General features: G+C 48.1%; 1 protein-coding gene across 2 annotated transcripts in view; it reads right to left on the minus strand.

Moving 5' to 3' along the window:
* The window catches only part of rbm17 (RNA binding motif protein 17), a 30,718-nt gene that overhangs the window by 566 nt on the left and 3,865 nt on the right, over nt 1-26,287 (minus strand). Inside the window, exons 3-11 of one of the 2 annotated variants that reach the window (XM_033040171.1) lie at nt 24,148-24,264; nt 23,276-23,442; nt 21,739-21,842; nt 19,412-19,468; nt 18,403-18,544; nt 11,589-11,740; nt 9,157-9,242; nt 7,975-8,073; nt 1,989-2,061 (exon numbers count right to left, since the gene is read on the minus strand). In XM_033040171.1, coding sequence (XP_032896062.1) covers nt 1,989-2,061; nt 7,975-8,073; nt 9,157-9,242; nt 11,589-11,740; nt 18,403-18,544; nt 19,412-19,468; nt 21,739-21,842; nt 23,276-23,442; nt 24,148-24,264 — 997 coding nt within the window. Of the gene's footprint in view, nt 1-1,988; nt 2,062-7,974; nt 8,074-9,156; nt 9,243-11,588; nt 11,741-18,402; nt 18,545-19,411; nt 19,469-21,738; nt 21,873-23,275; nt 23,443-24,147; nt 24,265-26,287 lie in introns of both variants that reach the window. The other variant, XM_033040170.1, reaches the window with a different exon arrangement.

Genomic DNA, 26,287 nt, shown 5'->3' on the forward strand with positions numbered 1-26,287 from the left:
TGGAGAAACTCAGCGGGTGAGGCAGCATCTATGGGGCGAAAGAAATAGGCAACGGTTCGGGCTGATGTGAGGGTGCGGGTGGGTGGGGGGGGGAGGGGGAAAGAAGAAAGGAAGAGGCAGAGACAGTGGGCTGTGGGGGAGCTGAGAAAGGGAAGAGAAAGTAAGGACTACCTGATATTAGAGAAGTCAATGTTCATACCGCTGGGGTGTAAACTGCCCAAGCGAAATATGAGGTGCTGCTCCTCCAATTTACGGTGGTCCTCACTCTGGCCATGGACAGAAAGGTCGGACTCGGACCGAAACGTTGCCTATTTCCTTCGCTCCATAGACCCTTCCGGGTCTCGACCCGAAACGGCACCTATTCCTTCGCTCCATAGATGCTGCCTCACCTGCTGAGCTTCTCCAGCATTTTTGTCTACCTTCGATTTTCCAGCATCTGCAGTTCCTTCTTAAACACACTCTCTTGACCCTTAGGTAGACAAAAATGCTGGAGAAACTCAGCGGGTGCAGCAGCATCTATGGAGAGAAGGAAATAGGCAACGTTTCGAGCCGAAAACCTTCTTCAGACTGATGTGGTCTTGACCGTTGACTTGACTCGAGTCTATGTATCCTGCAGGTATTCTAAAGTTTAATATTTTTTGTAGTTCAAAACCTTTTTTGTTACATTTAATGCAAAGAGTTCTCACATTAATATCATTTAGAGGAGAACAGTCCCCTCAGAGATAAAGTACTTTTTGATTTATTATATATATTCAATCATGGCTGATCTATCTCTCCCTCTCAATCTTTGTGGACTGTACAACAGAATTGATTTATGACATATGAAAACTGAATATGTTCGTTGCCAAGGGAACGGCCAGCAAACAGCTCCCTCGGTACAAATATGTACGCTATTAAACGTTTGCAATCTGTCTCGCTAAGAATATTAAACAATATGCTGTAGCTGTTGGTAGATGTCAAAGATATAAGGAAATGCGTAAACATCCTTTGTACAAATTTTTTCCTTTTTTCTTGTATGACTAAGGGAAAAATAATTTAGTTGTTTCTTCATTGAAGACAATAACAATAAATTAAATCAAATCAAACGATGTCTAGCATGCAAACGTTAAGGACTTTGTGGGTCATATGCAGCAGGATAAATCGACCCCATCTAAGGAAGAAAAAACCCCCCCACCATATTTTACTAAATCCTATTTTTACCTAAACTGATAAAAGAAAAACAACTGTTTCATTTGGTAGGTAGACAAAAATGCTGGAGAAACTCAGCGGGTGAGGCAGCATCTATGCGGCGAAGGAATAGGTGACTCTGTGAAACGTCACCTATCCATGTTCTCCACACATGCTGCCTGACCCGCTGAGTTACTCCAGCACTCTGTGTCTGACTCTTATCTGCCTGCAGATACTCCATATCCTTCCATTCTCTGTTTATCCATATGCCTATCTGAAAGCCTCCTAAATGAATGAATAAGTTTATTGGCCAAGTATTCACATACAAGGAATTTGCCTTGGTGCTCCGCCCGCAAGTGTCACCATGACATGCAGGTGACGTTTCGGGTCGAGACCCAGAAAGCATCTATGGAGCGAAGGAATAGTTGACGTTTCGGGTCGAGACCCTTTCGGGTCTCGACCCGAAACGTCACCTATTCCTTCGCTCCATAGATGCTTTCCGGGTCTCGACCCGAAACGTCACCTATTCCTTCGCTCCATAGATGCTGCCTCACCCACTGAGTTTCTCCAGCATTTTTGTCTACCTTCGTCACACTGAATGCAATGTAAAGGTAGTCCAGGAATGGAAATTGTTTAAAAACGAGGTGGGCACATCCCCTCTGTAAATTGCCCCCTAGTGTGTAGGGAGTGGATGAGAAAGTGGGATAGCATAGAACTAGTGTGAACGGGTGACCGATGGCCGGCGTGGACTGGGTGGGCCGAAGGGCCTGTTTCCGTGCTGGATTATCAACGTGGTTAGTTTATCATGTACAAACTGTTACCTTTGATTGCTGACTCAACCCGCTCGAACTCGATAAATATCCGCACGGCTTCATCGTCAGGTGCACTAGGAATCTGCAGAAGTACAAAGAGAGAGTGAGGGAGAGGGAGAGGGAGAGGGAGAGAGACATAAAGCAGAGACAGACCCTCACCAAATACAGGTTAAGTGACCACTATTTAGCAGTTGAAAAAGGAAGACAGAAGAGATTCTGGCAACCAAGAGAAAATAGAATATGCGGCCACTGTTTGACAGATGAGGTTGAAACAGAGGTGCACTTCCTCCTAAAATGCAAAAAAAATTGACAAAACAAGGAAAGCATACTTTGATAAACTCAGTGTGGCAACCCCTGATTTTAAAGAACTGGATGATATATCACCACTAAGAATAATCCTTGGTGAAGGAAATACGGCACATCTTGGTGCACAATATGTAACAGCATGCCATAACCTGAGAGACGGTGAATGACCAACATGCACACACGCACTAATTGACATGAAGTGATACTAAGAAATGAATATTGAATTGCTAAACTTGCTATTGTGTTGTACTGCTTACAGCTGCAAGAACGTGTAGCATCAATAAAGGGCTATAGGTGTATTGCGAGTTTATGTACAGGGACATATTTATCCATGCACTGTATACTTGTATTTTTATTTATGCATTTCAATATGTATGTTATGTTTTATACTTTGGCAATATAACGATGTATTTTATCATGCCAATAAAGTTAATTGAAATGGGGGGGGGAGAGGAGGGAGGGAGAGAAAGACAGAGAGAGGGAGGGAGGTAGGTGGAGAGGGGGTGAGGGAGAGGAAGGGGGAGAGAGAGAGAGGGGGAGAGAGAAGCGAGGGGAGAGGAAGGGGAGGGAGAGAGGGAGAGAGAGGGGGAGAGAGGGAGAGGGGGAGGTGAGGGAGGGGGAGGTGATGGAGGGGGAGGTGAGGGAGGAGGAGGTGAGGGAGAGGCAGAGGCAGAGGCAGAGGCAGAGTCAGAGGCAGAGGCAGAGTCAGAGGCAGAGGCAGAGGCAGAGGGAAAGAGAGAGATAGATAGATAGAAAGAGACAGTGAGAGAAAGAGAGAGAGAGCGAGGGAGGGGGAGAGAGAGGGAGAGAGACATGAAAGGCAGGAATCTGAACGCCTTTGGAAAGGCCAAACGCAGGTCAGGGTGAAGTAAAAAGGACAGGACAGAGAACAATGGGACCGACCGCATTTGGAAAAACAAAGAAGCGGGTGTGTAATGATACAGGACTGAAACCAGGGCCAATAAAGCTGAACACAATGTAGGTTCACCAGGTTAATTCCCAGGATGGCGGAACTGACATATGATGAAAGAATGGCTCGACTGGGCTTGTATTCACTGGAATTTAAGAGTTCTTATAGAGTCATATAAAATTCTTAAAGGATTGGACAGGCTAGATGCAGGGAAAATGTTCATGGTGTTGGGGGAGTCCAGAACCAGGGGTCACAGTTTAAGAATAAGGGGTCGGCCATTTAGGACTGAGATGAGGAAAAACCCCTTCACCCAGAGAGTTGTGAATCTGTGGAATTCTCTGCCACAGAAGGCAGTGGAGGCCAATTCACTGGATGTTTTCAAGAGAGTTAGATTTAGCTCTTAGGGCTAATGGAATCAAGGGATATGGGGAGAAAGCAGGAACGGGGTACTGATTTTGGATGATCATATTGAATGGCAGTGCTGGCTCGAAGGGACGAATGGCCTGCTCCTGCACCTATTTTCTCTGTTTCGAAGCACAACTGCCAAAGCTACAGGTGCTAGAATCCCAAGTGGAACGCAGAATGTTGCAGTAACTCAGCGGGTCAGGCACTATAACCGTGGTTTCGATTAGGATCAGCAGTCTACTGGGAGAGGTTGGATGAGCGTTTGACGGCACTGGGCCTGTACTCGCTGGAGGTTCGAAGGATGAGGGGGGACCACATTGAAACGTATCAAACAGTGAATGTGGAGAGGATGTTTCCACTAGTAGGAGAGTCTTGGACTGGAGGTCACAGTCTCAGAATAAAAGGACGTACATTTAGAAAGGAGACGAGGAGGAATTTCTTTAGTCAGAGGGTGGTGAATCTGGAGGCCAAGTCAGTGGATATTTTTAAGACAGATTCTTGATCAGTACGGGTGTCAGGGGTTATGGGGAGAAGGCAGGAGAATGGGGATGAGAGGGCGAGATAGATCAGCCATGTTTGAATGGCGGAGTAGACTTGATGGGCCGGTTGCTTAATTCTGCTCCTATAACCGATGAACTTGACAGGCTAGGAGTTTATTCCTTGGAGCACTGAAGATGAGGGGTGATCTTATAGGGGTGTATAAAATCATGTCGGGATTAGACAGGGTGAATGCCCAGAATCTTTGTCTGAAGAACCAGAGGACATAGGTTTAAGGTAAGAGGGGAAATATTTAATAGGAACCAAAGGGGTGACTTTTCTTTTCTCGCACATACATGCAGAATGGAGGTTTATGGAACGAGCTGCCAGAGGAGGTAGTTATAATAACAGTTAAAAGACATTTGGACAGTTACATGGATAGGAAAGGATCAGAATGACATGGGCCAAATACAAGCTAAGTGGGAGTAGTTTAGATGGGGCATCTTGGTCAGCATAGACGAGTTGGGCCGAAGAGCCTGTTTGCATGTTGTATGCAGACAATAGTTGGCATGGACCCGATGGGCCGAAGGGCCTGTCTCTGTGCTTCATGAAGGTATAAGTCGAGGTCGCGTCTCAAAACCACTAAAATTCGGTAGTCAGAGACATAAGGTCATAAGGGATAGCAGAATTAGGCCATTCGGCCCATCAAGTCTACTTCGCCCTTCAATCATGGCTGATCTATCTCTCCCTCCTAACCCCATTCTCCTGCCTTCTCCCCATAACCTCTAACACCCACACTAATCAAGAATCTTTCTATCTCTGCCTTAAAAATATCCACTGACGTGGCCTCCACAGCCGTCTGTGGCAAAGGATTCCACAGATTCACCACCCTCTGACGAAAGAAATTCCTCCTCATCTCCTTCCTAAAAGAACGTCCTTTAATTCTGAGGCTGTGCCCTCTAGTCCTGGACTCTCCCACGAGTGGAAACATCCTCTCCACATCCACTCTATCCAGGCCTTTCACTATTCGGTAAGTTTCAATGAGGCCCCCCCCCCTCTCATTCTTCTAAACTCCAGCGAGTACAGGCCCAGTGCCGTCAAACGCTCATCATAGTTTAAACTGCAGCTGTGCTGTCTAGGATAAGAGGCAGCAGTAACCAGGCGTTGTTCCTGGTAAAGCAGCCACCTCTCAGGCACAGACGTGTCAGGACAAGCTTCCTCCTGAAAACAGCAGCAGGAAACGAAGGCAAACAGTGCTGGGCTTTCAAGTGATTCTACTGAAAAGGAAATCGAGAAGCTTCACAAACACTTCTGCCTTTCTAAAGTTTGGCCCAGAAAATAGTTACTGATTTTGAAATGGACACAGAGTTCTGGAGTAACTCAGCGGGTCAGGCAGCATCTGTGGAGAACATGGATAGGTGACGTTTCACAGAGTGCTGGAGTAACTCAGCGGGTCAGGCAGCATCTGTGGAGAATGGATGAATGAATGACACTTCATTGTCACCTGTACCTGGCATATTCTTTAGCTTCCAACCTAATCAGTACACAAGTGTCACCACATGGCGGCGCCGACAAAGTCGCAAAAGTACCAAATGGTTTTATCTAATGTCTGCCACTGCACTTGGCAGCACCCCCCCCCCCCCCCCCCCCCCCCCCCCCCCTCTCCTCCCCGCCAGTTGCCCCCACGTAGTTGCTGGCCCTCCACCTGGTCCCCCCCTTTGTTTTGGGTAAGTCTGAAGAAGGGACCCAACCCAAAACATCACCTATCCATGATCTCCGGAGATGCTGCCTGACCCGCTGAGTTACTCCAGCACTCTGTGAAACGTCACCTATCCATGTTCTCCACAGATGCTGCCTGACCCGCTGAGTTACTCCAGCACTCTGTGAAACGTCACCTATCCATGTTCTCCACAGATGCTGCCTGACCCGCTGAGTTACTCCAGCACTCTGTGAAACGTCACCTATCCGTGTTCTCCACAGATGCTGCCTGACCCGCTGAGTTACTCCAGCACTCTGTGAAACGTCACCTATCCGTGTTCTCCACAGATGCTGCCTGACCCGCTGAGTTACTCCAGCACTCTGTGAAACGTCACCTATCCATGTTCTCCACAGATGCTGCCTGACCCGCTGAGTTACTCCAGCACTCTGTGAAACGTCACCTATCCATGTTCTCCACAGATGCTGCCTGACCCGCTGAGTTACTCCAGCACTCTGTGAAACGTCACCTATCCATGTTCTCCACTGATGCTGCCTGGCCCGCTGAGTTATGGTGCAGCAGCATCTATGGAGCGAAGGAAATAGGCAACGTTTCGGGCCGAAACCCTTCTGGAAATAGGCAACGTTTCGGGCCGAAACCCGGAAGGGTTTCGACCCGAAACGTTGCCTATTTCCTTAGCTCCATAGATGCTGCTGCACCCGCTGAGTTACTCCAGCACTCTGTGAAGCATCACCTATCCGTGTTCTCCGGAGATGCTGCCTGACCCGCTGAGTTACTCCAGCACTGTTTGTCCTTTTATACATCAAACCAGCATTTTCAGTTCTGGGGTTGGGGGTGAGAGAGGAGAGGTGAGTGAACACAGCAGTTACTTGAAGTGGGAGAAGTCAACGTTCATACCGCTGGGGTGTCAGCTGCCCAAGCAAATATGAGGTGCTGTTCCTCCAATTTGCGCTGGGCCTCACTCTGACAATGGAGGAGGCCCAGGACAGAAAGGTCAGTGTGGGAATGGGAGGGGTAGTTCAAGTTTTTGTCAACCGGGAGATCACTTGGGCGAAGGCGGACTGAGCGGAGGTGTTCGGCGAAACGATGGCCTTAATGTACGCTTGGTCTCGCCGATATATGGGAGCCCACACCGGGAACAATGGATACAGAGGAGGAGGAGGAGCAAGTCAACGTGTATCCAATTTAAGTCTGAAGTAGGGTTCGGACCCGAAACATCATCTATTCATTCCTTCTCTCCAAAGATGCTGCCTGACCAGCTGAGTTACTCCAGCATTTTGCGTAAACCAGCATCTGCAGTTCCTTCCGACACATTTTCCCTTGCCTTGCTCCATGCTCCTGCCTTCTGGGACATTTCTCGGTCTGTGTCAGAGACGACTATTTCTGTCACAACGACTTTGAAGTAAAGAGGGAGACAGACGTTGACGTACCAAAGCACTTTGAGCAGAAGCCAAGCCAACCATTTGAAGCAGGCGCACGCACGGTCCCTACCTCATCCATGCCTTCATCTCCTCCCGACTGGACTATTGCAACTCACTTCTCCTTGGCATCAGCTCCACCTACATCAACCGACTCCAGCTGGTCCAGAACGCAGCCGCCCGACTCATCACCCACACCAAATCCTGGCATCACATCACTCCAGTCCTCAAACAACTTCACTGGCTTTCCATCTCCCACCGGATCACCTACAAAATCCTGATCCTCACCTACAAAGCCCTCCACCATCTGGCCCCCCCCCATATCTCATTGACCTCCTCTCCCCCTACCAACCCTCACGGTCCCTCAGATCCACATCAGCCAGTCTCCTCTCCATCCACAAGTCCAACCTCCGCAGTTTTGGGGACAGAGCCTTCTCCAGGGCAGCTCCCAGGCTCTGGAACTCCCTCCCCCAACTGATCCGCAATTCCGTGTCCCTCACCATCTTCCAGTCCCGCCTCAAGACCCATCTCTTCACCTCTGCCTATCCTTAGCCCCACGTCCCCGTCCCTTTTCATCTGTGTATTAATTGCCTCATACTGTGTTTTGTATTGAATTCTGTCTTTACTTTGTGTACTAGTCATGTCTCTACTATTTATTTCATTCCCCTTACATGTTTTTCCTCTACATGCTCAATTTTTGTAAGGTGTCCTTGAGACTCTTGAAAGGCGCCCATAAATAAAATTTATTATTATTATTATTACCTCGAATATGACACACTTGGTCACTTTGCCGTACTTTTCACACTCCTCCTTGGTTTCACCTTCCAGGTCATCATCAACCTCCCCCGGGCCAACCATGTTCTGGAAGAAAAGGAACACACAAGGTTAATTCCCGGGATGGCGGGACTGTCATACGCTGAGAGAATGGAGCTGCTGGGCTTGGACACTGGAGTTTAGAAAGATGGTAGGGGATCTTATTGAAACATATAAGATTATTAAAGGGCCTGTCCCACTTTCACGACCTAATTCACGACCTCTGCCGAGTTTGCCCTTGACTCATACTCGCAGCATGGTCGTCACGAGGTCGTAGGTAGGGTGTAGCAGGTCGTGATGCTAGTCGTGGGTACTCGTGGCATCAGGTAGGTCGAGGCGTTTTTTCAACATGATGAAAAATGTCCACGAGTAAAAAAGGTCGTGAATTAGGTCGTGAGAGTGAGACAGGCCCTTAAGGGTTTGGACACGCTAGAGGCAGGAAACATGCTCCCGATGTTGGGGGCGTCCAGAACCAGGGGCCACAGTTTAAGAATAAGGGGTCGGCCATTTAGAACCGAGATGAGGAAACACTTTTTCACACAGAGAGTTGTGAATCTGTGGAATTCTTTGCCTCAGAGGGCGGTGGAGGCCGGTTCTCTGGATGCTTTCAAGAGGGAGCTAGATAGGGCGCTTGAAGATAGCAGAGTCAGGGGATATGGGGAGAAGGCAGGAACGGGGTACTGATTGGGGATGATCAGCCGTGATCACATTGAATGGCGGTGCTGGCTCGTAGGGCCGAATGGCCTACTCCTGCACCTATTGTCTATTGCTTATTGAACAAAATAAAATGATTGGGTAGATGCACAGAGTCTCTTGCCCAGAGTAGGGGAAATCGAGGACCAGAGGACACGGGTTCACGGTGAAGGGGAAAAGATTTAATAGGAATCTGAGGGGCAACTTTCAACTGTCACGAATCTGAGGGGAAATCTCTCCTCCATCTCCTCGTAGCCCAGCACTGCACTGCCCACGCCCAGTCTGAAGAAAGGTCCCGACCCGAAACATCATCTGTACGTGTTCTCCCCCCGTGATGCTGCCCGGCCCGCTGAGTTACTCCAGCACTGTCTCTCTTTTTGTAAACCAGCATCTGCAGTTCCTTGTGTCTCTCTTTCTCGTGTTTTTTTTATTCCTTACCCGCAGTAGAACCACTTTAGTGGGATTTTTCAGGATCTCTGTCAGAGGGTTTGCTTCTGATTTCTTGGACGCAGGGGGCATCTCGACTGTTAATAAAGCAAATACATCGCAAAGATTCAGGCATCACTCTCCATTCATACGTTCAAGGAGCAGAATTAGGCCATTCGGCCCATCAAGTCTACTCTGCCATTCAATCATGGCTGATCTATCTCTCCCTCCAAACCCCATTCCCCTGCCTTCTCCCCATAACCCCCATACTAATCAAGAACCTACCAATCTCTGCCTTAAAAATATCCAATGCCTTGCCCTCCACAGGCAATGAATTCCGCAGATAAGCCAGCCTCTGACTAAAGAAATTCCTTCTTCTTCTTCTTCTTCTTCTTGCGTGTGGCGTGCACAGCCTAAAGTTGCAGGCCAACTTGTTCTATTTGATCTTATTTGATTGTGCACGCCGGGTTGATTGCATTTGTCGAAACAGGGCGGACCACGTGAAGGTTGCAATCTCCCCACCCCAAATTCCTCCTCATCGCAGTTCTGAAGGTACAACCTTTTATTCTGAGGCTATGAGTCCTAGACTCTCCCACTAGTGGAAACATCTTCTCCACAGCCACTCTATCCAGGCCTCGGTACGTTTCAATGAGTATCCCCCCCCTCGTCCTTCCAACCGGCGCAGCCTGTGGGCTACGAGTGCCCCGGTCTCCGGGGAGGAGACAGCCGCTCTTTCCAGATTTTCCAAGCCACTGAGGAATGTTTCACCCGACGCCAAAGTTCCATCTTCACGGCAAGAGGGCCCTGAAAATTATCAGACCGTCTGCAAGGCCACAAATGGGCCCCGACCTCAGGTGTTTCACAGAGGAAGAGGACTTAACTTTCTGGTGCCTTTCCCCACAGTGGAAATTTTTGATTCTGCTGTGGGGGAATGTTTGTGTTGAACTCTATAATGTGTTTTGTCTATTTTCTTTATTTTTTAACCTTTTTCTATGGTTTGTATGGAAACTTATTATCTATTTTATGTAAAGCACTTTGGTGTCAATGCGAGTTGACTAAAAACGTGCTATATAAATAAAACTTACTTACTTACTTACTAAACTCCAGCGAGTGCAGGCCCAGGGCCGTCAAACGCTCATCATACGTTAACCCAATCATTCCTGGGATAGTTCTCGCGAAAGTCCTTCCTCAGAGACGGGGCCCAGAACTGCTCACCATACCCCAAATGAAGTCTGACTTGTAGAGCCTCAGCATTACATCCCTGTAGCCTATACACCAGAGCTCCAAATATTTTTAAACCCCATTCGGTAGGTGGGAATAGTGTAGATGGGACATGTTGATCGGCGTGGAAGAGTTGGGCTGAAGGGCCTGTTCCTGTGCTGTAATGACTGCAACATTGAACCACATTGTGGTTGCATGCAGTTCATTATATTAATCCTTTTCTTTTAATTGCAAATAAGGTGGCATCTGTATGAACAAGATGTGGCAGACTAACAATAGACAATAGATGCAGGAGCAGGCAATTCGGTCCTTCGAGCCAGCACGGCCATTCACTGTGATCATGGCTGATCATCCCCAATCAGTACCCCGTTCCTGCCTTCTCCCCATATCCCCTGACTCTGCTATCTTTAAGAGCTCTATCTAACTCTCTCTTGAAAGTATCCAGAGAATTTGCCTCCACTGCCTTCTGAGGCAGAGAATTCCACAGACTCACAACTCTCTAGGTGAACAAGTTTTTCCTCATCTCCGTTCTAAATGGCTTCCCACTTACTCTTAAACTGTGGCCACTGGTTCTGGATTCCCCCAACATCGGGAACATGTTTCCTGCCTCTAGCGTGTCCAAACCCCTAATAATCTTACATGTTTCAATAAGATCGCCTCTCATCATTCTAAATTCCAGTGTATACAAGCCCAGTTGCTCCATTCTATCAACATATGACAATCCCGCCATCCCGGGAATTAACCTTGTGAACCTACGCTGGGTTCCCTCAATAGCAAGAATATCCTTCCTCAAATTTGGAGACCAAAACTGCACACAATACACCAGTTGTGGGTCTCACCAGGGCCCTGTACAACTGCAGAAGGACCTCACAGAGAGTTGTGAGTCTGTGGAATTCTCTGCCTCAGAGGGCGGTGGAGGCCGGTTCTCTGGATGCTTTCAAGAGAGAGCTAGATAGGGCTCTTAAAGATAGCGGAGTCAGGGGATATGGGGAGAAGGCAGGAACGGGGTACTGATTGAGGATGATCTGCCGTGATTACATTGAATGGCGGTGCTGGCTCGAAGGGCCAAATGGCCTACTCCTGCACCTATTGTCTATTGACCTCTTTGCTCCTATACTCAGCTCCTCTTGTTATGAAGGCCAACATGCCATTGGCTTTCTTCGCTGCCTGCTGTACCTGCATGCTTACTTTCATTGCGGCAGGTACAGGTGAGCAAGTGTTACCTTTCTCTGCGCTGTCACCGACGATGATCTTCCCTCCTCGTTTGCTGGTCTTCTCCACGGACAGCGCGGTGCTCAGCCCCTGCTCGTGCTTCCCCAGGCCTTGCCCTTCACGGAAGCCGTACTTCTGCATGATTTTGTGCGCCACCGTGCCGCTGATGAAAACAGAACGATACAAAGAATTAAAAGACTCACCAACTTTCTGTTCTAAGCCCGTTCTGAGCTAACACTATTTCAAAGACGTTTCCTTAATTATGGCCTGATAACGGCAAAAAAAATTCAGACTTAAATTTTGGAAACACACATGAGTCCCTACTGTAAAGATGTGGATTACAAACATGTCCGAGACACTACATTTGGAAAACCCAGATCAATTTTTCAAGACGTGGACACCCTTTACCGAATTTTTACGAGGATAGTATGGTACAACACAACTTTGGATTTAAATCCAACTATGGGTTGGGTGAGATGGGTGGGGGGGGGGACGAGGGGCAGGTATATCCCCACTTTTTTCTTCCTTTTCCTCTCTTATACCTTCACTCACTCTATGGCCACACTACTTTGGTAGTCTAGGGGTCCTATCTTTTCCTTCTTTTGTTCTTTCTCTCTTGTTTTCTCATTTTCAGGTTAAAAGGTCGAAATTGAAGCTGTACAATAATTGTATAATTTTACATGCCGAAGGTTTTATTCTTGTACAATTGCTTCTAATAAAAATAAAAAATAAAAATTCCCCTCCCCCATCTACTTCTCCCAGACTAAAATGGCGGCACGGTGGCGCAACGGTAGAGTCGCTGCCTAACAGCGCCAGGGACCCGGGTTGGATCCTGGCCACGGATGCTGCCTGTACGGAGTTAGTACGTTCTCCCTGTGACCGTGTAGGTTTTCTGCGAGATCTTCACGCTCCAAGTGTATAGGTTAATTGGCTTCGGTAAAATTGTAAATTGGCCCGAGTGTGTAGGATAGAACTAATGTACGGATGATCGCTAGTCGGCTGGGACTCAGTGGGCCGAAGGGCCTGTTACCGTGCTGTATCTTGAAAGTAAAGACTACTGCGAGGGTCTAGGCTTATTTGTGACATCCTTTACCATCTACCGAATAAGATGAAAGACAAACCAATGCAAGCCTTCGATAACCAGCAAGTTTAGTTACATAGAAACATAGAAAATAGGTGCAGGAGGAGGCCATTCGGCCCAGCACCGCCATTCATTGTGATCATGGCTGATCGTCCCCAATCAATAACCCGTGCCTGCCCTTGATATCCCCATATCCCTTGATTCCACTAGCCCCTAGAGCTCTATCTAACTCTCTCTTAAATCCATCCAGTGATTTGGCCTCCACTGCCCTCTGTGGCAGGGAATTCCACAAATTCACAACTCTCTGGGTGAAAACTTTTTTTCTCACCCGAGTCATAAAATGGCCTCCCCTTTATTCTAAGACTGTGGCCCCTGGTTCTGGACTCTCCCAACATTGGGAACATTTTTCCTGCATCTAGCTTGTCCAGTCCTTTTATAATTTTATATGTTTCTATAAGATCCCCCCTCATACCTTCTAAACTCCAGTGAATACAAGCCCAGTCTTTTCAATCTTTCCTCATATGACAGTCCCGCCATCCCAGGGATCAATCTCATGAACCTCCGCTGCACTGCCTCAATCACAAGGATGTCCTTCCTCAAATTAGGAGACCAAAACTGTACGCAATACTCCAGATGTGGTCTTACCAGAGGCCAATACAACTGCAGAAGAACCTCTTTACTCCTATACTGAAATACTCTTGTTATGTTGTGGTGTCCTCACCTCACATACAATTGACTGACCTTTAGATGGATATGAAATGCAGGAGCAGAATTAGGCCATTCAGCCCATCGAGTCTACTCCATCTTTTAGTCATGGCTGATCTATCTTTCCTTCTCGACCCCATTCTCCTGCCTTCTCCCCATAACCCCCGACACCAGTATTATTCAAGAATCTGTCAATCTCCGCCTTAAAAATACCCATTGACTTGGCCTCCACAGCCGTCTGTGGCAATGAATTCCACAGATTCACCACCCTCTGACTAAAGAAATTCCTCACCACCATTAAAAGGTGCGTCCTTTTATTCTGAGGCTGTGCCTCTAGTCCTAGGCTCTCCCACTAGTGGAAACATCCTCTCCACATCCACTCTATCCAGGCCTTTCACTATTTGGTAAGTTTCAATGAGGTTACCCCTCATCCTTCTAAACTCCAGTGAGCACCGGCCGTGTTATCAAACACCGGAAAGGTTTTATACCTGAAATCTTAATATTAGGTTTTAACTGAAATATATGCAGATGCTAGCATCCGTTGTATTATGATCTACTCCCAATGACAATAGCCAAAAAAGACAAAATGCTGGAGTAACTCAGCGGGCCAGGCAGCATCTGTGGAGAACATGGATAGGTGACGTTTCAGAGTGCTGGAGTAACTCAGCGGGTCAGGCAGCATCTGTGGAGAACATGGATAGGTGACGTTTCACAGAGTGCTGCAGTAACTCAGCGGGTCAGGCAGCATCTGTGGAGAACATGGATAGGTGACGTTTCACAGAGTGCTGGAGTAACTCAGCGGGTGCAGCAGCATCTATGGAGCTAAGGAAATAGGCAACGTTTCGGGTCGAAACCCTTTCGGGTTTCGACCCGAAACGTTGCCTATTTCCGGAAGGGTTTCGGCTCGAAACGTTGCCTATTTCCTTCGCTCCATAGATGCTGCTGCACCATAACTCAGCGGGCCAGGCAGCATCTGTGGAGAACATGGATAGGTGACGTTTCACAGAGTGCTGGAGTAACTCAGCGGGTCAGGCAGCATCTGTGGAGAACATGAATAGGACAATTGGTTTGGTCGTAATTATATTTTTCGGTCCAGTGCTGCCCCCCCATGGTTGAGGCTTTTATTAAACAGTCGCAATTGCTTGTTCTAAAATAAAGTGCTGGAGTCACAAGTAACCGTAGAAGCATATATCTGAAATAGATGCAGATGTATTATGATCTACTCCCTCGCCTCAATTACAATAGCCAAAAAAGACAAAGTGCTGGAAGTCCTCAGCAGGTCAGGCAGCATCTGTGGAGGGAAATGGGCGGCATTTCAGATCGGCACCCTTCAGATCAGACAGAAGGAACCACCCGAACCACCATCTGTCCATTCCCTCCACAGATGCTGGGGACCTGCCAATGCTCCTCACTTCATGTGAAACAACTGGATAAATTGTAGTACATGGGCCTTCATGATATTCGTGTTGGTGTTCCACAACCACAGACGACTGCAAAAAGTGGTGAACACTGCCCGGTCCATCACGGGTACTGACCTCCCCACCATCGAAGGGATCTACAGGAGGCGCTGCCTCAAAAAGGCAGCCAGCATCATCAGAGACCCACACCACCCTGGCCACGCTCTCATCTCACCCCTGCCATTGGGAAGAAGGTACAGGAGCCTGAAAACTGTAACGTCCAGGTTCAGGAACAGCTTCTTCTCTACAGCCATCAGGCTATTGAACGCAGACTTGGTGGCAGACACAAAATGCTGGAGTAAATCAGCAGGATAGGCAGCTTCTCTGGAGAGAAGGAATGGGTGACGTTTCGGATCAAGACCCTCTTCAGACTGATGTTGGGGTGGAAGATTGCAACCTTCACGTGGTCCGCCCTGTTTTGACTAATGTAATCAACTCGAGGTGCACAAACGGAAGATCAAATAGAATAAGTTGTCCAACAACTTTAGGCTGTGCACGCCACACGAAAGACGAAGACTGATGTCAGGGGAGTGGGCGGTACATAGATAAGGAAGTGTAAGGTGTGAAAACAGAACAAAGGAAATAGAGAAGGTACACAAAATTGCTGGAGAAACTCAGCGGGCGCAGCAGCATCTAATGAGCGAAGGAAATAGGCGACGTTTCTATCGAAGGAAATAGGAAACGTCGCCTATTTCCTTCGCTCCATAGATGCTGCTGCACCCGCTGAGTTTCTCCAGCAATTTTGTGTACCTTCGATATTCCAGCATCTGCAGTTCCTTTTTGAACACAAAGGAAATAGAGAACAAGGAACACTTCCCTTTGACGGTTTTCACACTTCCTTATCTATACACTTCCTCATGTAAGTACCGCCCAACACTGATCTATTCTACATTTTCCATGATCTACATTCAGACAACACATGATTACGATCAAGCCGTCCAGATACAGGATAAAGGGAATAACGTTTAGTGCAGGATAAAGTCCAGTAAAGTCCGATTAAAGATAGTCCGAGGGTCTCCAATAAGGTAGATGGGAGGTCAGGACCGCACTCTAGTTGGCTAATCGGACAGTTCAGTTTCCTGATAACAGCTGGGAAGAAACTGTCCCTGAATCTGGAGGTGTGCGTTTTCTCACTTCTGTACCTTTTGCCCGATGGGAGAGGCGAGAAGAGGGAGTGGTCGGGGTGAGACTGGTCCTTGATTATGCCGCTGGCCTTGCCGAGGCAGCATGAGCATTTGGTTTTAATGTTTTCGGTGTGAAAACCAGGGGTCACATGTTCCAAATTAGAATGAGAAACAGGAAAAGAACAAAGGTATGCGGCACGAGAAACACTGTGCCGGGAAAGGAAGTTAAACACAATAGGTGCAGGAGTAGGCCATTCGGCCCTTCGAGCCAGCACCGCCATTCACTGTGATCATGGCATATCATCCACAATCAGTACCCCGTTCCTGCCTGCTCCCCATATCCACTGGCTCCGCTATCTTCAAGAGCTCTATCTAACTCTCTCTCATCCAGAGAATTGGCCTCCACTGAGGCAGCGAATTCCACAGATTCACAACTCTCTGGGTGAAAAAGTGTTTCCTCGTCTCCGTTCCAAATGGCCTCACCCCTTATTCTTAAACTGTGGCCCCTGGTTCTGGACTCCCCCAACATCAGGAACATGTTTCCCAACATGTACAAATGACACACTGCATAAATGACAAGTGAATCCAATTTGATAAAGACATGTAGGACAGGGTGAGCGGATGGGAATTAATGCGACCTCTGTTCCAAAATTTAAAAACTCCCCGAGCCCCCACAGTCAACAGAGAAGCTTACAGCTCAGAGGGATTTTCCCCAATTAGAAACTAATGAAGCTGGCCGTTTCATCTCTGTGGGTGCTGAAGTTGGGATATAGACACAAACAGGCAAATCAGATGAGTTTATCATGGTATCATGTTCTGCAAAGACCTTGTGGGCCGAAGGGGCTGTTCCTGTGCTGTAGTTTTAGTTTAGAGATACAGCGCGGAAACAGGCCCTTTGGCCCGCTGAGTCCGCACCGAGCAGCGATCACCCCGCGCGCTAACACTGTCCTACACTCACTGGGGACTATTTCAAGTTTTACCAAGGCAATTAACCTGCAAAGCTGCACGCCCTTGGAGTGTGGGAGGAAACCGGAGCACCCAGAGAAAACCCACACAGGTCACGGGGAGAACGTACAAACTCCGTATAGACAGCACTCGTGGTCGGGGTCGAACCCGAGTCTCCGGCGCTGTGAGGCAGCAACTCTACCGCTGCGCCACCCAGTGCTGTACTGTTATATATTCCCTTACTTGATCGCTGTATTGTATTCATTACTGGATTTTTACTGAATGTATGTACTGATGTGTTTCAAATACAGTGGCACAAGTTGTCTAAAAGTGCCCGGTAAAAGGTTAGCCAGTATTACCTCTAATTTATCATCATTACTTATTTATTTGTTGTGTTGTTGTGATAATGAACCTGTGAGGCTGCAGCAAGTAAGCGTTTCATCGTTCCGTTTCTGGTGCACACACACACAACAATGAAACTCACTCACAATGAACCTGCCGGCGAGCCGCGGCCACCCCTGGACAGCGGGCCTGGCGCTCCCGCCGTGGAGACGGCAACCCGCTAGAGGCCAGTCTCCTGCTCGACCCCCAACACCGGCAACCGGGAAGGAGGGTGGAGGGAGTCGGCAACGGGTGCTGGACAAAGGGCCGTTTACAAGATGGCGGCGAAGAGAGGAGAGGATCGGCGTCGCCACGGCAACGGGCCTTTGAGGCCTAGATAAGGCTTGGTTCATAAACCTTGTGGGCACCAGAAACGTGGCGACTCGGCGTACTGTCACGATAAAGTCTATCATCACACCACAACTGTTGCACTTTTAAACTTTTGTGCTCATTTATAGTGTGATTTTACTGGATTGTGTGGAAAATTAAGAGTTTAACTGTACATAGGTACATGTGATCATAAAGTATCAACATCATTCCCCCTCTCCCCTCTCCGGTAATGAGACTGGGTAAAAGGACCGCAGGGTGGTGCAGCGGTAGAGTTGCTGCCTCACAGTGCCAGAGACCCTGACCCCTGGTGCTGTCTTTACGGAGTTTGTACGTTCTCCCTGTGACCTGCGTGGGTTTCCTCCATGAGCTCCAGTCTCCTCCCACACTCCACAGACGTACGGGTTTGTAGGTTAATTGGCCTGGGTTAAAAAAATTGTAAACATTCCCTAGTGTGTAGGATAGTGTTAGTGTATGGGGTGATCGCTGGTCAGTGCGGACTCGGTGGGCCGAAGGGCCTGTTTCCCTGCTGTATCTCTAAACTAAACTCGTGTACGGGGCGATCGCTGGTCGGTTCAGACTCAGTGGGCCGAAGGGCCTGTTTCCGTGCTGAATCTCTAAACCAACCTAGTGTACGGGGTGATCGCTGGTCGGATTCGGTGGGCCGTAGGGCCTGTTTCCGCGCCAAATCTTTAAAGTCTAAAGACCACGCAAAAGAAGATGAAGCAGCGATCTTCAAAAATCAATTCACTGTAAAGGGGACGAGTAGCAGCGGGAGTTCGACAAGGTGGTCTTGTGTGCCTACCCCATGTTGGCGATGAATGAGTTGGTGGGGCCAGGCGGTGAGCGAGGTCTCTCGGGCTCTTCGTACACCGGTGGTGGGATGGCAGCTTTGACGGGGGCATTCCGAGACCGGGGCTCCTCCTCGTACTGGAACGTTGGGATGACTTCAAAACAAAACAAAACCAAGCGCAAATCAGCACCAAATATTACGGATCAGTGGACCCACCTTCCAACTTGCCCTGAGAATTTAAGACACAAAGTGCTGGAGTAACTCAGCGGGTCAGGCAGCATCTGTGGAGAACATGGATAGGTGACGTTTCACAAAGTGCTGGAGTAACTCAGCGGGTCAGGCAGCATCACTGGAGAACATGGATAGGTGACGTTTCACAGAGTGCTGGAGTAACTCAGCGGGTCAGGCAGCATCTGTGGAGAACATGGATAGGTGACGTTTCAGAGTGCTGGAGCAACTCAGCGGGTCAGGCAGGGGCTTTAAGACTTTTTTCTTCCATCACAGTGAGGAGGTGTCTGGTAGACTCACTGTGGTGGGTGTTAGACGGTGTTAAGTGTGTGTTTTGTTATTTTATTCTATGTTATGACTGCAAGGTGCGCAATTTCGTTCAGACTGAAATGTCTGAATGATAATAAAGGATACTTTACTTTACTTTTTACTCAAACTGCGGAGAGAGGGAATGGGTGACGTTTTGGGTCGAGACCCTTCTTCAGACCCTCCTCATGGTTCCATCTTTGTACCTTCGACCACCAAGCCACGAGCCCAGTTCTCCCATTCTCGCGTCTGACTGAAGAAGGGTCTCGACCCGAAACGTCACCCATTCCGTCTCTTCAGATGCTGCCCGTCCCGCTGAGTTACTCCAGCACTTTGTGTCTATCAAAGAAGCACTTAGTTTAACTCAGAATTCAAGGACGTTCCTTTTGGAAGGAGATTTGTGTCTGTCTCCGGTTTAAACCAGCATCCTTCCCGCACGTTTTACCCAAAGGCAGTTTGGTTAATGGACGTTATTCATTCTACGTACGTTCTTTATCTTTTTCAACGAGTGATGAGGGCGGGGCGATGGCAGCTCCTCCCATACCTAAAACACAAAACAAAATTACTACAATGCGGCCGGTGCCAAATGCAAATTAAATTCAGTGAAACAGCAGCAACTGTGGCGCAGCGGGTAGAGCTGCTGCTTCCACAGCACCAGAGACCTGGGTTGGATCCCAGCCTCGGGTGCAGCCTGTGGGTGGAGCTTGCTCATTCTCCGTGACCAGCTTGGGTTTCTTTAGACAATAGACAACAGGTGCAGGAGTAGGCCATTCGACCCTTCGAGCCAGCACCGCCATTCCATGTGATCCATGTCTGATCATCCCCAATCAGTACCCCGTTCCTGCCTTCTCCCCATATCCCCTGACTCCGCTATCTTTAAGAGCCCTATCTGGCTCTCTCTTGAAAGCATCCAGAGAACCGGCCTCCACCGCCCTCCGAGGCAGAGAATTCCACAGACTCACAACTCTCTGTGAGAAAAAGTGTTTCCTCGTCTCCGTTCTAAATGGCTTACCCCTTATTCTTAAACTGTGGCCCCTGGTTCTGCATGTCCAAACCCTTAATAATCTTATATGTTTCAATAAGATACCCTCTCATCCTTCTAAACTCCAGAGTATACAAGTCAAGCCGCTCCATTATCTCAGCATATGACAGTCCCGCCATCCCGGGAATTAACCTTGTAAACCTACTCTGCACTCCCTCAATAGCAAGAATGTCCTTCTGAACCTTCTGAATTTTGTAGTCGGCAAGGCAGTACACTGCATATCGCCAACTTGGACAATTTAACATTTTATCAAGCCAATTAACCTACAAACCTGTACGTCCTTGGAGTGTGGGAGGAAACCGAAGTTCTCGGAGAAAACCCACGCAGGTCACGGGGAGAACGTACAAACTCCATACAGACAGCACCCGTAGTCGGGATCGAACCCGGGTCTCTGGCGCTGCATTTTGCTGTAAGGCAGCAACTCTACCGCTGTGCCACCGTGACTGCCCCAATCCTTCCTCAAATTTGGAGGCCAAAACTGCACACAATACTCTGTACCACTTTAGACACACAGCAGACAAACATTCCCTTCGCCGACCAGGGGTCACCCAGCGCACTATGCTCCTCACTGGGGACTTCTTACAATTTTTTTACCGAGCCAATTGACCTATAAACATGTATGACTTTGGAATGCGGGAGGAAACCCGGAGGACCAGGAGAAAACCCACGTGATCACAGGGCACAAACTGGGTACAGAGAGCACCGGGTCTCTGGCGCTGTAAGGCAGCAACTCTACTGTCCCTCCGGCTGCTCCGGTTTCCTCCCACATCCCAAAGTGGAGCGGGATTGCAGGATGACTGGCCCTCTGCAAATTGCACTTGGTGCACAGGGTACGGGTGAGAAAGTGGAATAACATAGAACCGGTGTAAACCGGTGATCGATGGTCAGTGTGGGCTCGATGGGCTGAAGGGCCTATGTCTCTAAAACTAAGCATTGAACGGTGCAACACAGGAGCAGCCCCTTCAGAACCCGCAAGATGGAGTTGGTCGGATGTAGCATTTCTTCAAGGACACCAGTGAGACCTCCATAGAATAAAGTCATCAGTGAACCAACTCTTATCTCTCTGTACATGATCAATATCCCTCCATTCCCTGCACACAACCATGTGTCTATCTAAAAGCTTCTTATAAACATAAAAAATAGGCGCAGGAGTAGGCCAGTCAGCCCTTCGAGCCAGCACCGCCATTCAATATGATCATGGCTGATCACCCAAAATCAGTACCCCGTTCCTGCTTTCTCACCGTATCGCTTGATTCCGTAAGTCGTAAGAGCTTCATCTAACTCTCTCTTGAATGCATCTTAAATGCCACTGCCTCCACCACCACCCTAGGCAGCGCGTTCCAGGCACCCACCACCCTCTGTATAAAAGACCTGCCCCGCACGTTGCCTTTGAACTTTACCCCTCTCACCAGCAGTGACAACAGCAACAAAAGGGCGGTCACGGTGGCGCAGCGGTAGAGTCGCTGCCTTACAGCGCTTGCAGTGCTGGGTTCGATCCCGACTACAGGTGCTGTCTGTACGGAGTTTGTACGTTCTCCCCGTGGACCTGCGTGGGTTTTCTCCAAGATCTTCGGTTTCCTCCCACACTCCAAAGACGTGCAGGTTTGTAGGTTAATTGGCTTGGTGTGTGTGTAAATTGTCCCTAGTGTGTGTGTGTGTGTGTGTGTGTAGGATAGCGTTAATGAGCGGGGATCGCTAGTCGGTGTGGACTCGTGGGCCCAAGGGTCTGTTTCCGCACTGTATCTCTAAATCTAAACTAAAGAAACACTCACTTCTTTTCCGCCTTTCCTTCTCCCTGTCTTCATCATCTTCGTCTGATTCTGGGTCGGGTCGTCTTGCGAAGCCGCTGGGTTGTTCGTGCCGTTCCTTCCTTCTCCTGGAAGGTTCAACACACAGAAATGGTACGCTGAAAAGCATATATTTCTGTTTTTTTAAACAAACACTTACTGTTTTGCTGATTTTCATATGAACTGTAAAATGACATTGAATCAACCGAGTCATACAGACATGCTGTGCGTAAACACACCCTTCGGCCCGACACGTTCATGCCATCCCCGACACCCCATCTATGCTAGTCCCATTTAGCCCATATCCCTCTCAATCCGTATCTGTGTACATGCCCAGGATGGAACTACAGATGTGTAGGAATGAACCGCAGATGCTGGTTTAAACCAAAGGTAGACACAAAAAGCTGGCATAACTCAGCGGGTCAAACAGCTTCTCTGGAGAAAAGATTGATAAGACTAGGCTTGTATTCACTGGAGTTTAGAAGGATGAGGGAGGATCTTATAGAAACATATACAATTATAAAAGGACTGGACAAGCTAGATGCAGGAAATTGTTTCCCAATGTTGGGTGAGTCCAGAACCAGGGTCCACAGTCTTAGAATAAAGGGGGGGTCATTTAAGACTGAAGTGAGAAAAAACCTTTTCACCCAGAGAGTTGTGAATTTATGGAATTCCCTGTCACAGAGGGCAGTGGAGGCCAAGTCACTGGATGGATTAAGAGAGAGTGGCCTACTGCACCCATTGTCTAAGATGGACAACATGCTGGAGTAACTCAGCGGGTCAGGTAGCAACTCAGCGGGTCAGGTAGCATCTCTGCAACTACCCCCTCTGGCTGCTTGCTCCGTACACCCACCAACCTATGTGGAAAAGTTGCCCCTCATATTGCCCCTACACATCCACCTATCACTTGCCAGGCTCTGTCCTGCCCCCATCTCCCTTCCAGCTCTGTCCTGGATTACAATCAGTCTGAAGAGGGTCCCAACCTGAAACGTCACCTATCTATGTTCTCCACAGATGCTGCCTGACCCGCTGAGTTATTCCAGCACTCTGCGTACTTTAGTGTTGCAGACAGAACCTCCGATAAATGTTCTAGACTGACTTGAAAAGTTTTTTTCCCCCTCCAATAAAAAATGTCATTGTCCGAGCAAAAAAGGCAAGTTTCTCAGAGACGGAACAAGGAAACAGGCCGTTCAGCCCACCATGTCCGCACCGACCATCGATCCCCCCACACTAACGCTATCCTACACATGCTATGGACAATTTATACCAATCCAATTAACCTACAAAACTGTACGTCTTTGGAGTGTGGGAGGAAAGCGAAGATCTCGGAGAAAACCCACGCAGGTCACAGGGAGAAAGGACAAACTCCGTACAAAAGCACCCGTGGTCAGGATCGATCTCGGGTCTCTGGCGCTGTGAGGCAGCAACTCTACCGCTGCGCCACTGTGACGCCCCATGTCCCCGGCATTGTTAAACCAGCATCTGCACTTCCTGGTGTCGGTATGGTTTTCACGTCACTTACTTCTCTCTCTCTTCTATTTCTTTCTGTCGCTCCAGCTCCCGCTGTCTCTGCCTGTCCTCGCGCTGGCGTTTCACAACCTTCTCGTAGTCGTTTGGGTACATGGGGTCGTACTCGTCGGCCAGAGGGATCAGCACCTCGCCCGTGGAGAAGCCACTGGGCACCGGGTCCTTGGGAGGAACAGCAACGTTAGACACGGTCATTAAACGTCACTCCCGCATGAACGGAATAACCGTGATCAGGTCACTGAAGCAGCATTAGGCCATTTGGCCCATCCATTCTGCTCTGCCATTCGATTGCGGCCAATCTATTTTTCCCTCACAAACCCATTTAGATTATAGTTACAGTGTGGAAATAGGCCCTTCGGCCCACCGAGTCCATGCCAACCAGCGACCACCCGTACACTAGTTTAGTTTAGAGAAACAGCACGGAAACAGTCTCTTCGGCCCACCCACGGCACTAAGACGTGGCGGGGTTGTAGGTTAATTGGCTTCTCTAAGTTGTCCCTAGTACGTAGAATAGAACCTAGGCGGTCACGGCGGCAGAGTGCTGCCTTACAGCGAATGCAGCCCCGGAGATGCGGGTTCCATCCCGACTACGGGTGCTGTCTGTACGGAGTTTGTACGTTCTTCCCGTGACCTGCGTGGGATTTCCCCGAGATCTTTGGTTTCCTCTCACACTCCAAAGAGGTGCAGGTTTGTGTGTTAATTGTCTTGGTAAATGTAAATATTGTCCCTGGTGGGTGTAGGATGGTGTTATTGTGCGAGGATCGCTGGTCAGCACAGACTCGGTGGGCCGAAGGGCCTGTTTCCTAAAGGCTGTATCTCTAAAGTAAAACTAAACTTCAAAAGTGAATGAAGATTTATAACAGTCACCTTTAAGCCAGAGGCGATGTGGGGTGGCGTGTCAACAATCTGCCGTTCCTCGCCAGCAGCGGCACGCTTCAGGTCGATCACGGGAGCCAAAACCGTACTCTGCTTCGAACGCTGGGTCTGAAAACACAGACAGAATGTGTGCCCACGTTACTGCTCGATCACAATGAATCCGTCTCATTATAAAGAGAGTAAATAAGATGCAAAGGTGGGCAAAAATGCTGGAGAAACTCAGCGGGTGAGGCAGCATCTATGGAGCAAATAAAATAGGCAACGTTTCGGGCGGAAACGTTGCCTATTTCCTTTGTTCCGTAGATCCCTCACCCGCTGAGTTTCTCCAGCATTTTTGTCTACCTCCAAAGCTATTAGTCATGGTCACAAGATTCAGCCAACACACATCACTACAGGACGAGTCTGAGCCTGTCTCTCTTATCAATTGGTAGACACATTTCAACAGCACTGGTCATTGTCTCAATATTCATTAACCTGAGGTAAGCCTGGGCTTGTCTCTCTCTCTCTCTCTCTCTCTCTATCTGTCTCTCTCTCTCTCTCCCTCTCTCTCTGTCTCTCTCTCTCTGTCTCTCTCTCTCTCTGTCTCTCTCTCTCTCTGTCTCTCTCTCTCTGTCTCTCTCTCTCTGTCTCTCTCTCTCTCTCTCTCTCTCATCAATCCACTGGAGAAGGCCTGTTTGAGACGAAATATAAGCTGCAACCTAGTCAAGTGTACCACTATGTATCTTTTATGTATTTAAAAGCATTTAACCTTTTCAGTTCTCATGGGTTACCCACAGCCAGCTCTTCCTTTATTCTCCCTCACGCCCTCCTTGGTTCTTGGCCACACGACCGACCTCCGGCACCATCTGCAGTTCCTTCCTGGCTATTTCTGTGCCATCACTCCCTATCCAGGATATGGCAACAAGTTCCGGAGACAACAAGTTGTGCCATCCACCAGTAACATTTACCTGCCTATCATTCAACATCCTCAACGATCGTCACAAAAGTTGAAATGCAGAGTGATGCACAGCAGCCAAGAGTGTGACTGTGATGTGCATCCCAGCAGCTACCTGTCCACGAAAAAAGCCCAGGTGAAGGTATTACCTGGCAATGTTACAATACTTACCTTCAGTGGCGCTGCAGTTCTGCCACTGGCCGTGTGCGTGGCTTTGGCGCCTTTGAGGGGGGGGGGGGGGCGGGATTAAAATGCCGTTTTCTCCTGCCTGTCGGAGTCGAACTTCCTCAGGCTGTTAAGCTGCTGCAGAAAAATTGTTCCGACTTCCGTTCTCATAAGTTTTTATTTTTAAATCGCGGGACAATTTAATAAATTGACTGACTGGACTCTGGTCCTGTACACGGGGGGTAAATGGAGGACTGGCCAAATTGTTGTGCCTTCCACCACAGTGATGAATGCTGTGGTGGATGTTTGTGTTACAGTTTTATTGTGTGTTCTTTATTATTGTACTGCTGCTGACAACCCAAATTTCCACCAACCCTGGTTGTGTGGCAATAAATTATATCTAAATAAAAAGCTACTTCTAACGCCGTCAACGCCTACAACGGGACGGATCTCACGTAGGGGGACAAAACAAAATGTAAGCCGTCTATTTTACATATAAACTTGCTTCTTAGGATGACTTTAATCAAAATTTCCTTGGCGAAAATGTGATTTTGGCCCCATACGAACCGGCAGTGTTTTTCATGCCGATATGGGGTTCAAATTCACCGCAAATGCAACGTTCCAATATCTCGTTCCACAAAAACCCCCTCGCAAGATGATTAAAATGCCCATTAATTTACAGGAATTAAACAATAAATTCCTTCCATTTGGCCTATAAATTCATGACAATGAGATTTAAAAATCATGTTATATTGTGAATTCTTGTGTGAATGTTATTTGGACACTTTAAAAATATTAACCTTTTCTTAAGAAATGGATAGATGTTTAGATCTAGTGATTTAGAATTTTGTAATTAGCTACAATTAGGTAACTAACTAATTATATGCTTTAATTTCAGGTTATCCATGTAAGATTGTTTCATATTTGTTTCAGAATGCTTCAATCTATAATAACTGAAAATTTCATTCAGTTCTCTTAATTTTTAAGAAAGTTATGGCCATTTGACTGTCCTTGATCACAGCTTTTGAGTAA

This window comes from Amblyraja radiata, chromosome 21 (assembly GCF_010909765.2).
Source record: "Amblyraja radiata isolate CabotCenter1 chromosome 21, sAmbRad1.1.pri, whole genome shotgun sequence".
Lineage (NCBI taxonomy): Eukaryota > Metazoa > Chordata > Chondrichthyes > Rajiformes > Rajidae > Amblyraja > Amblyraja radiata.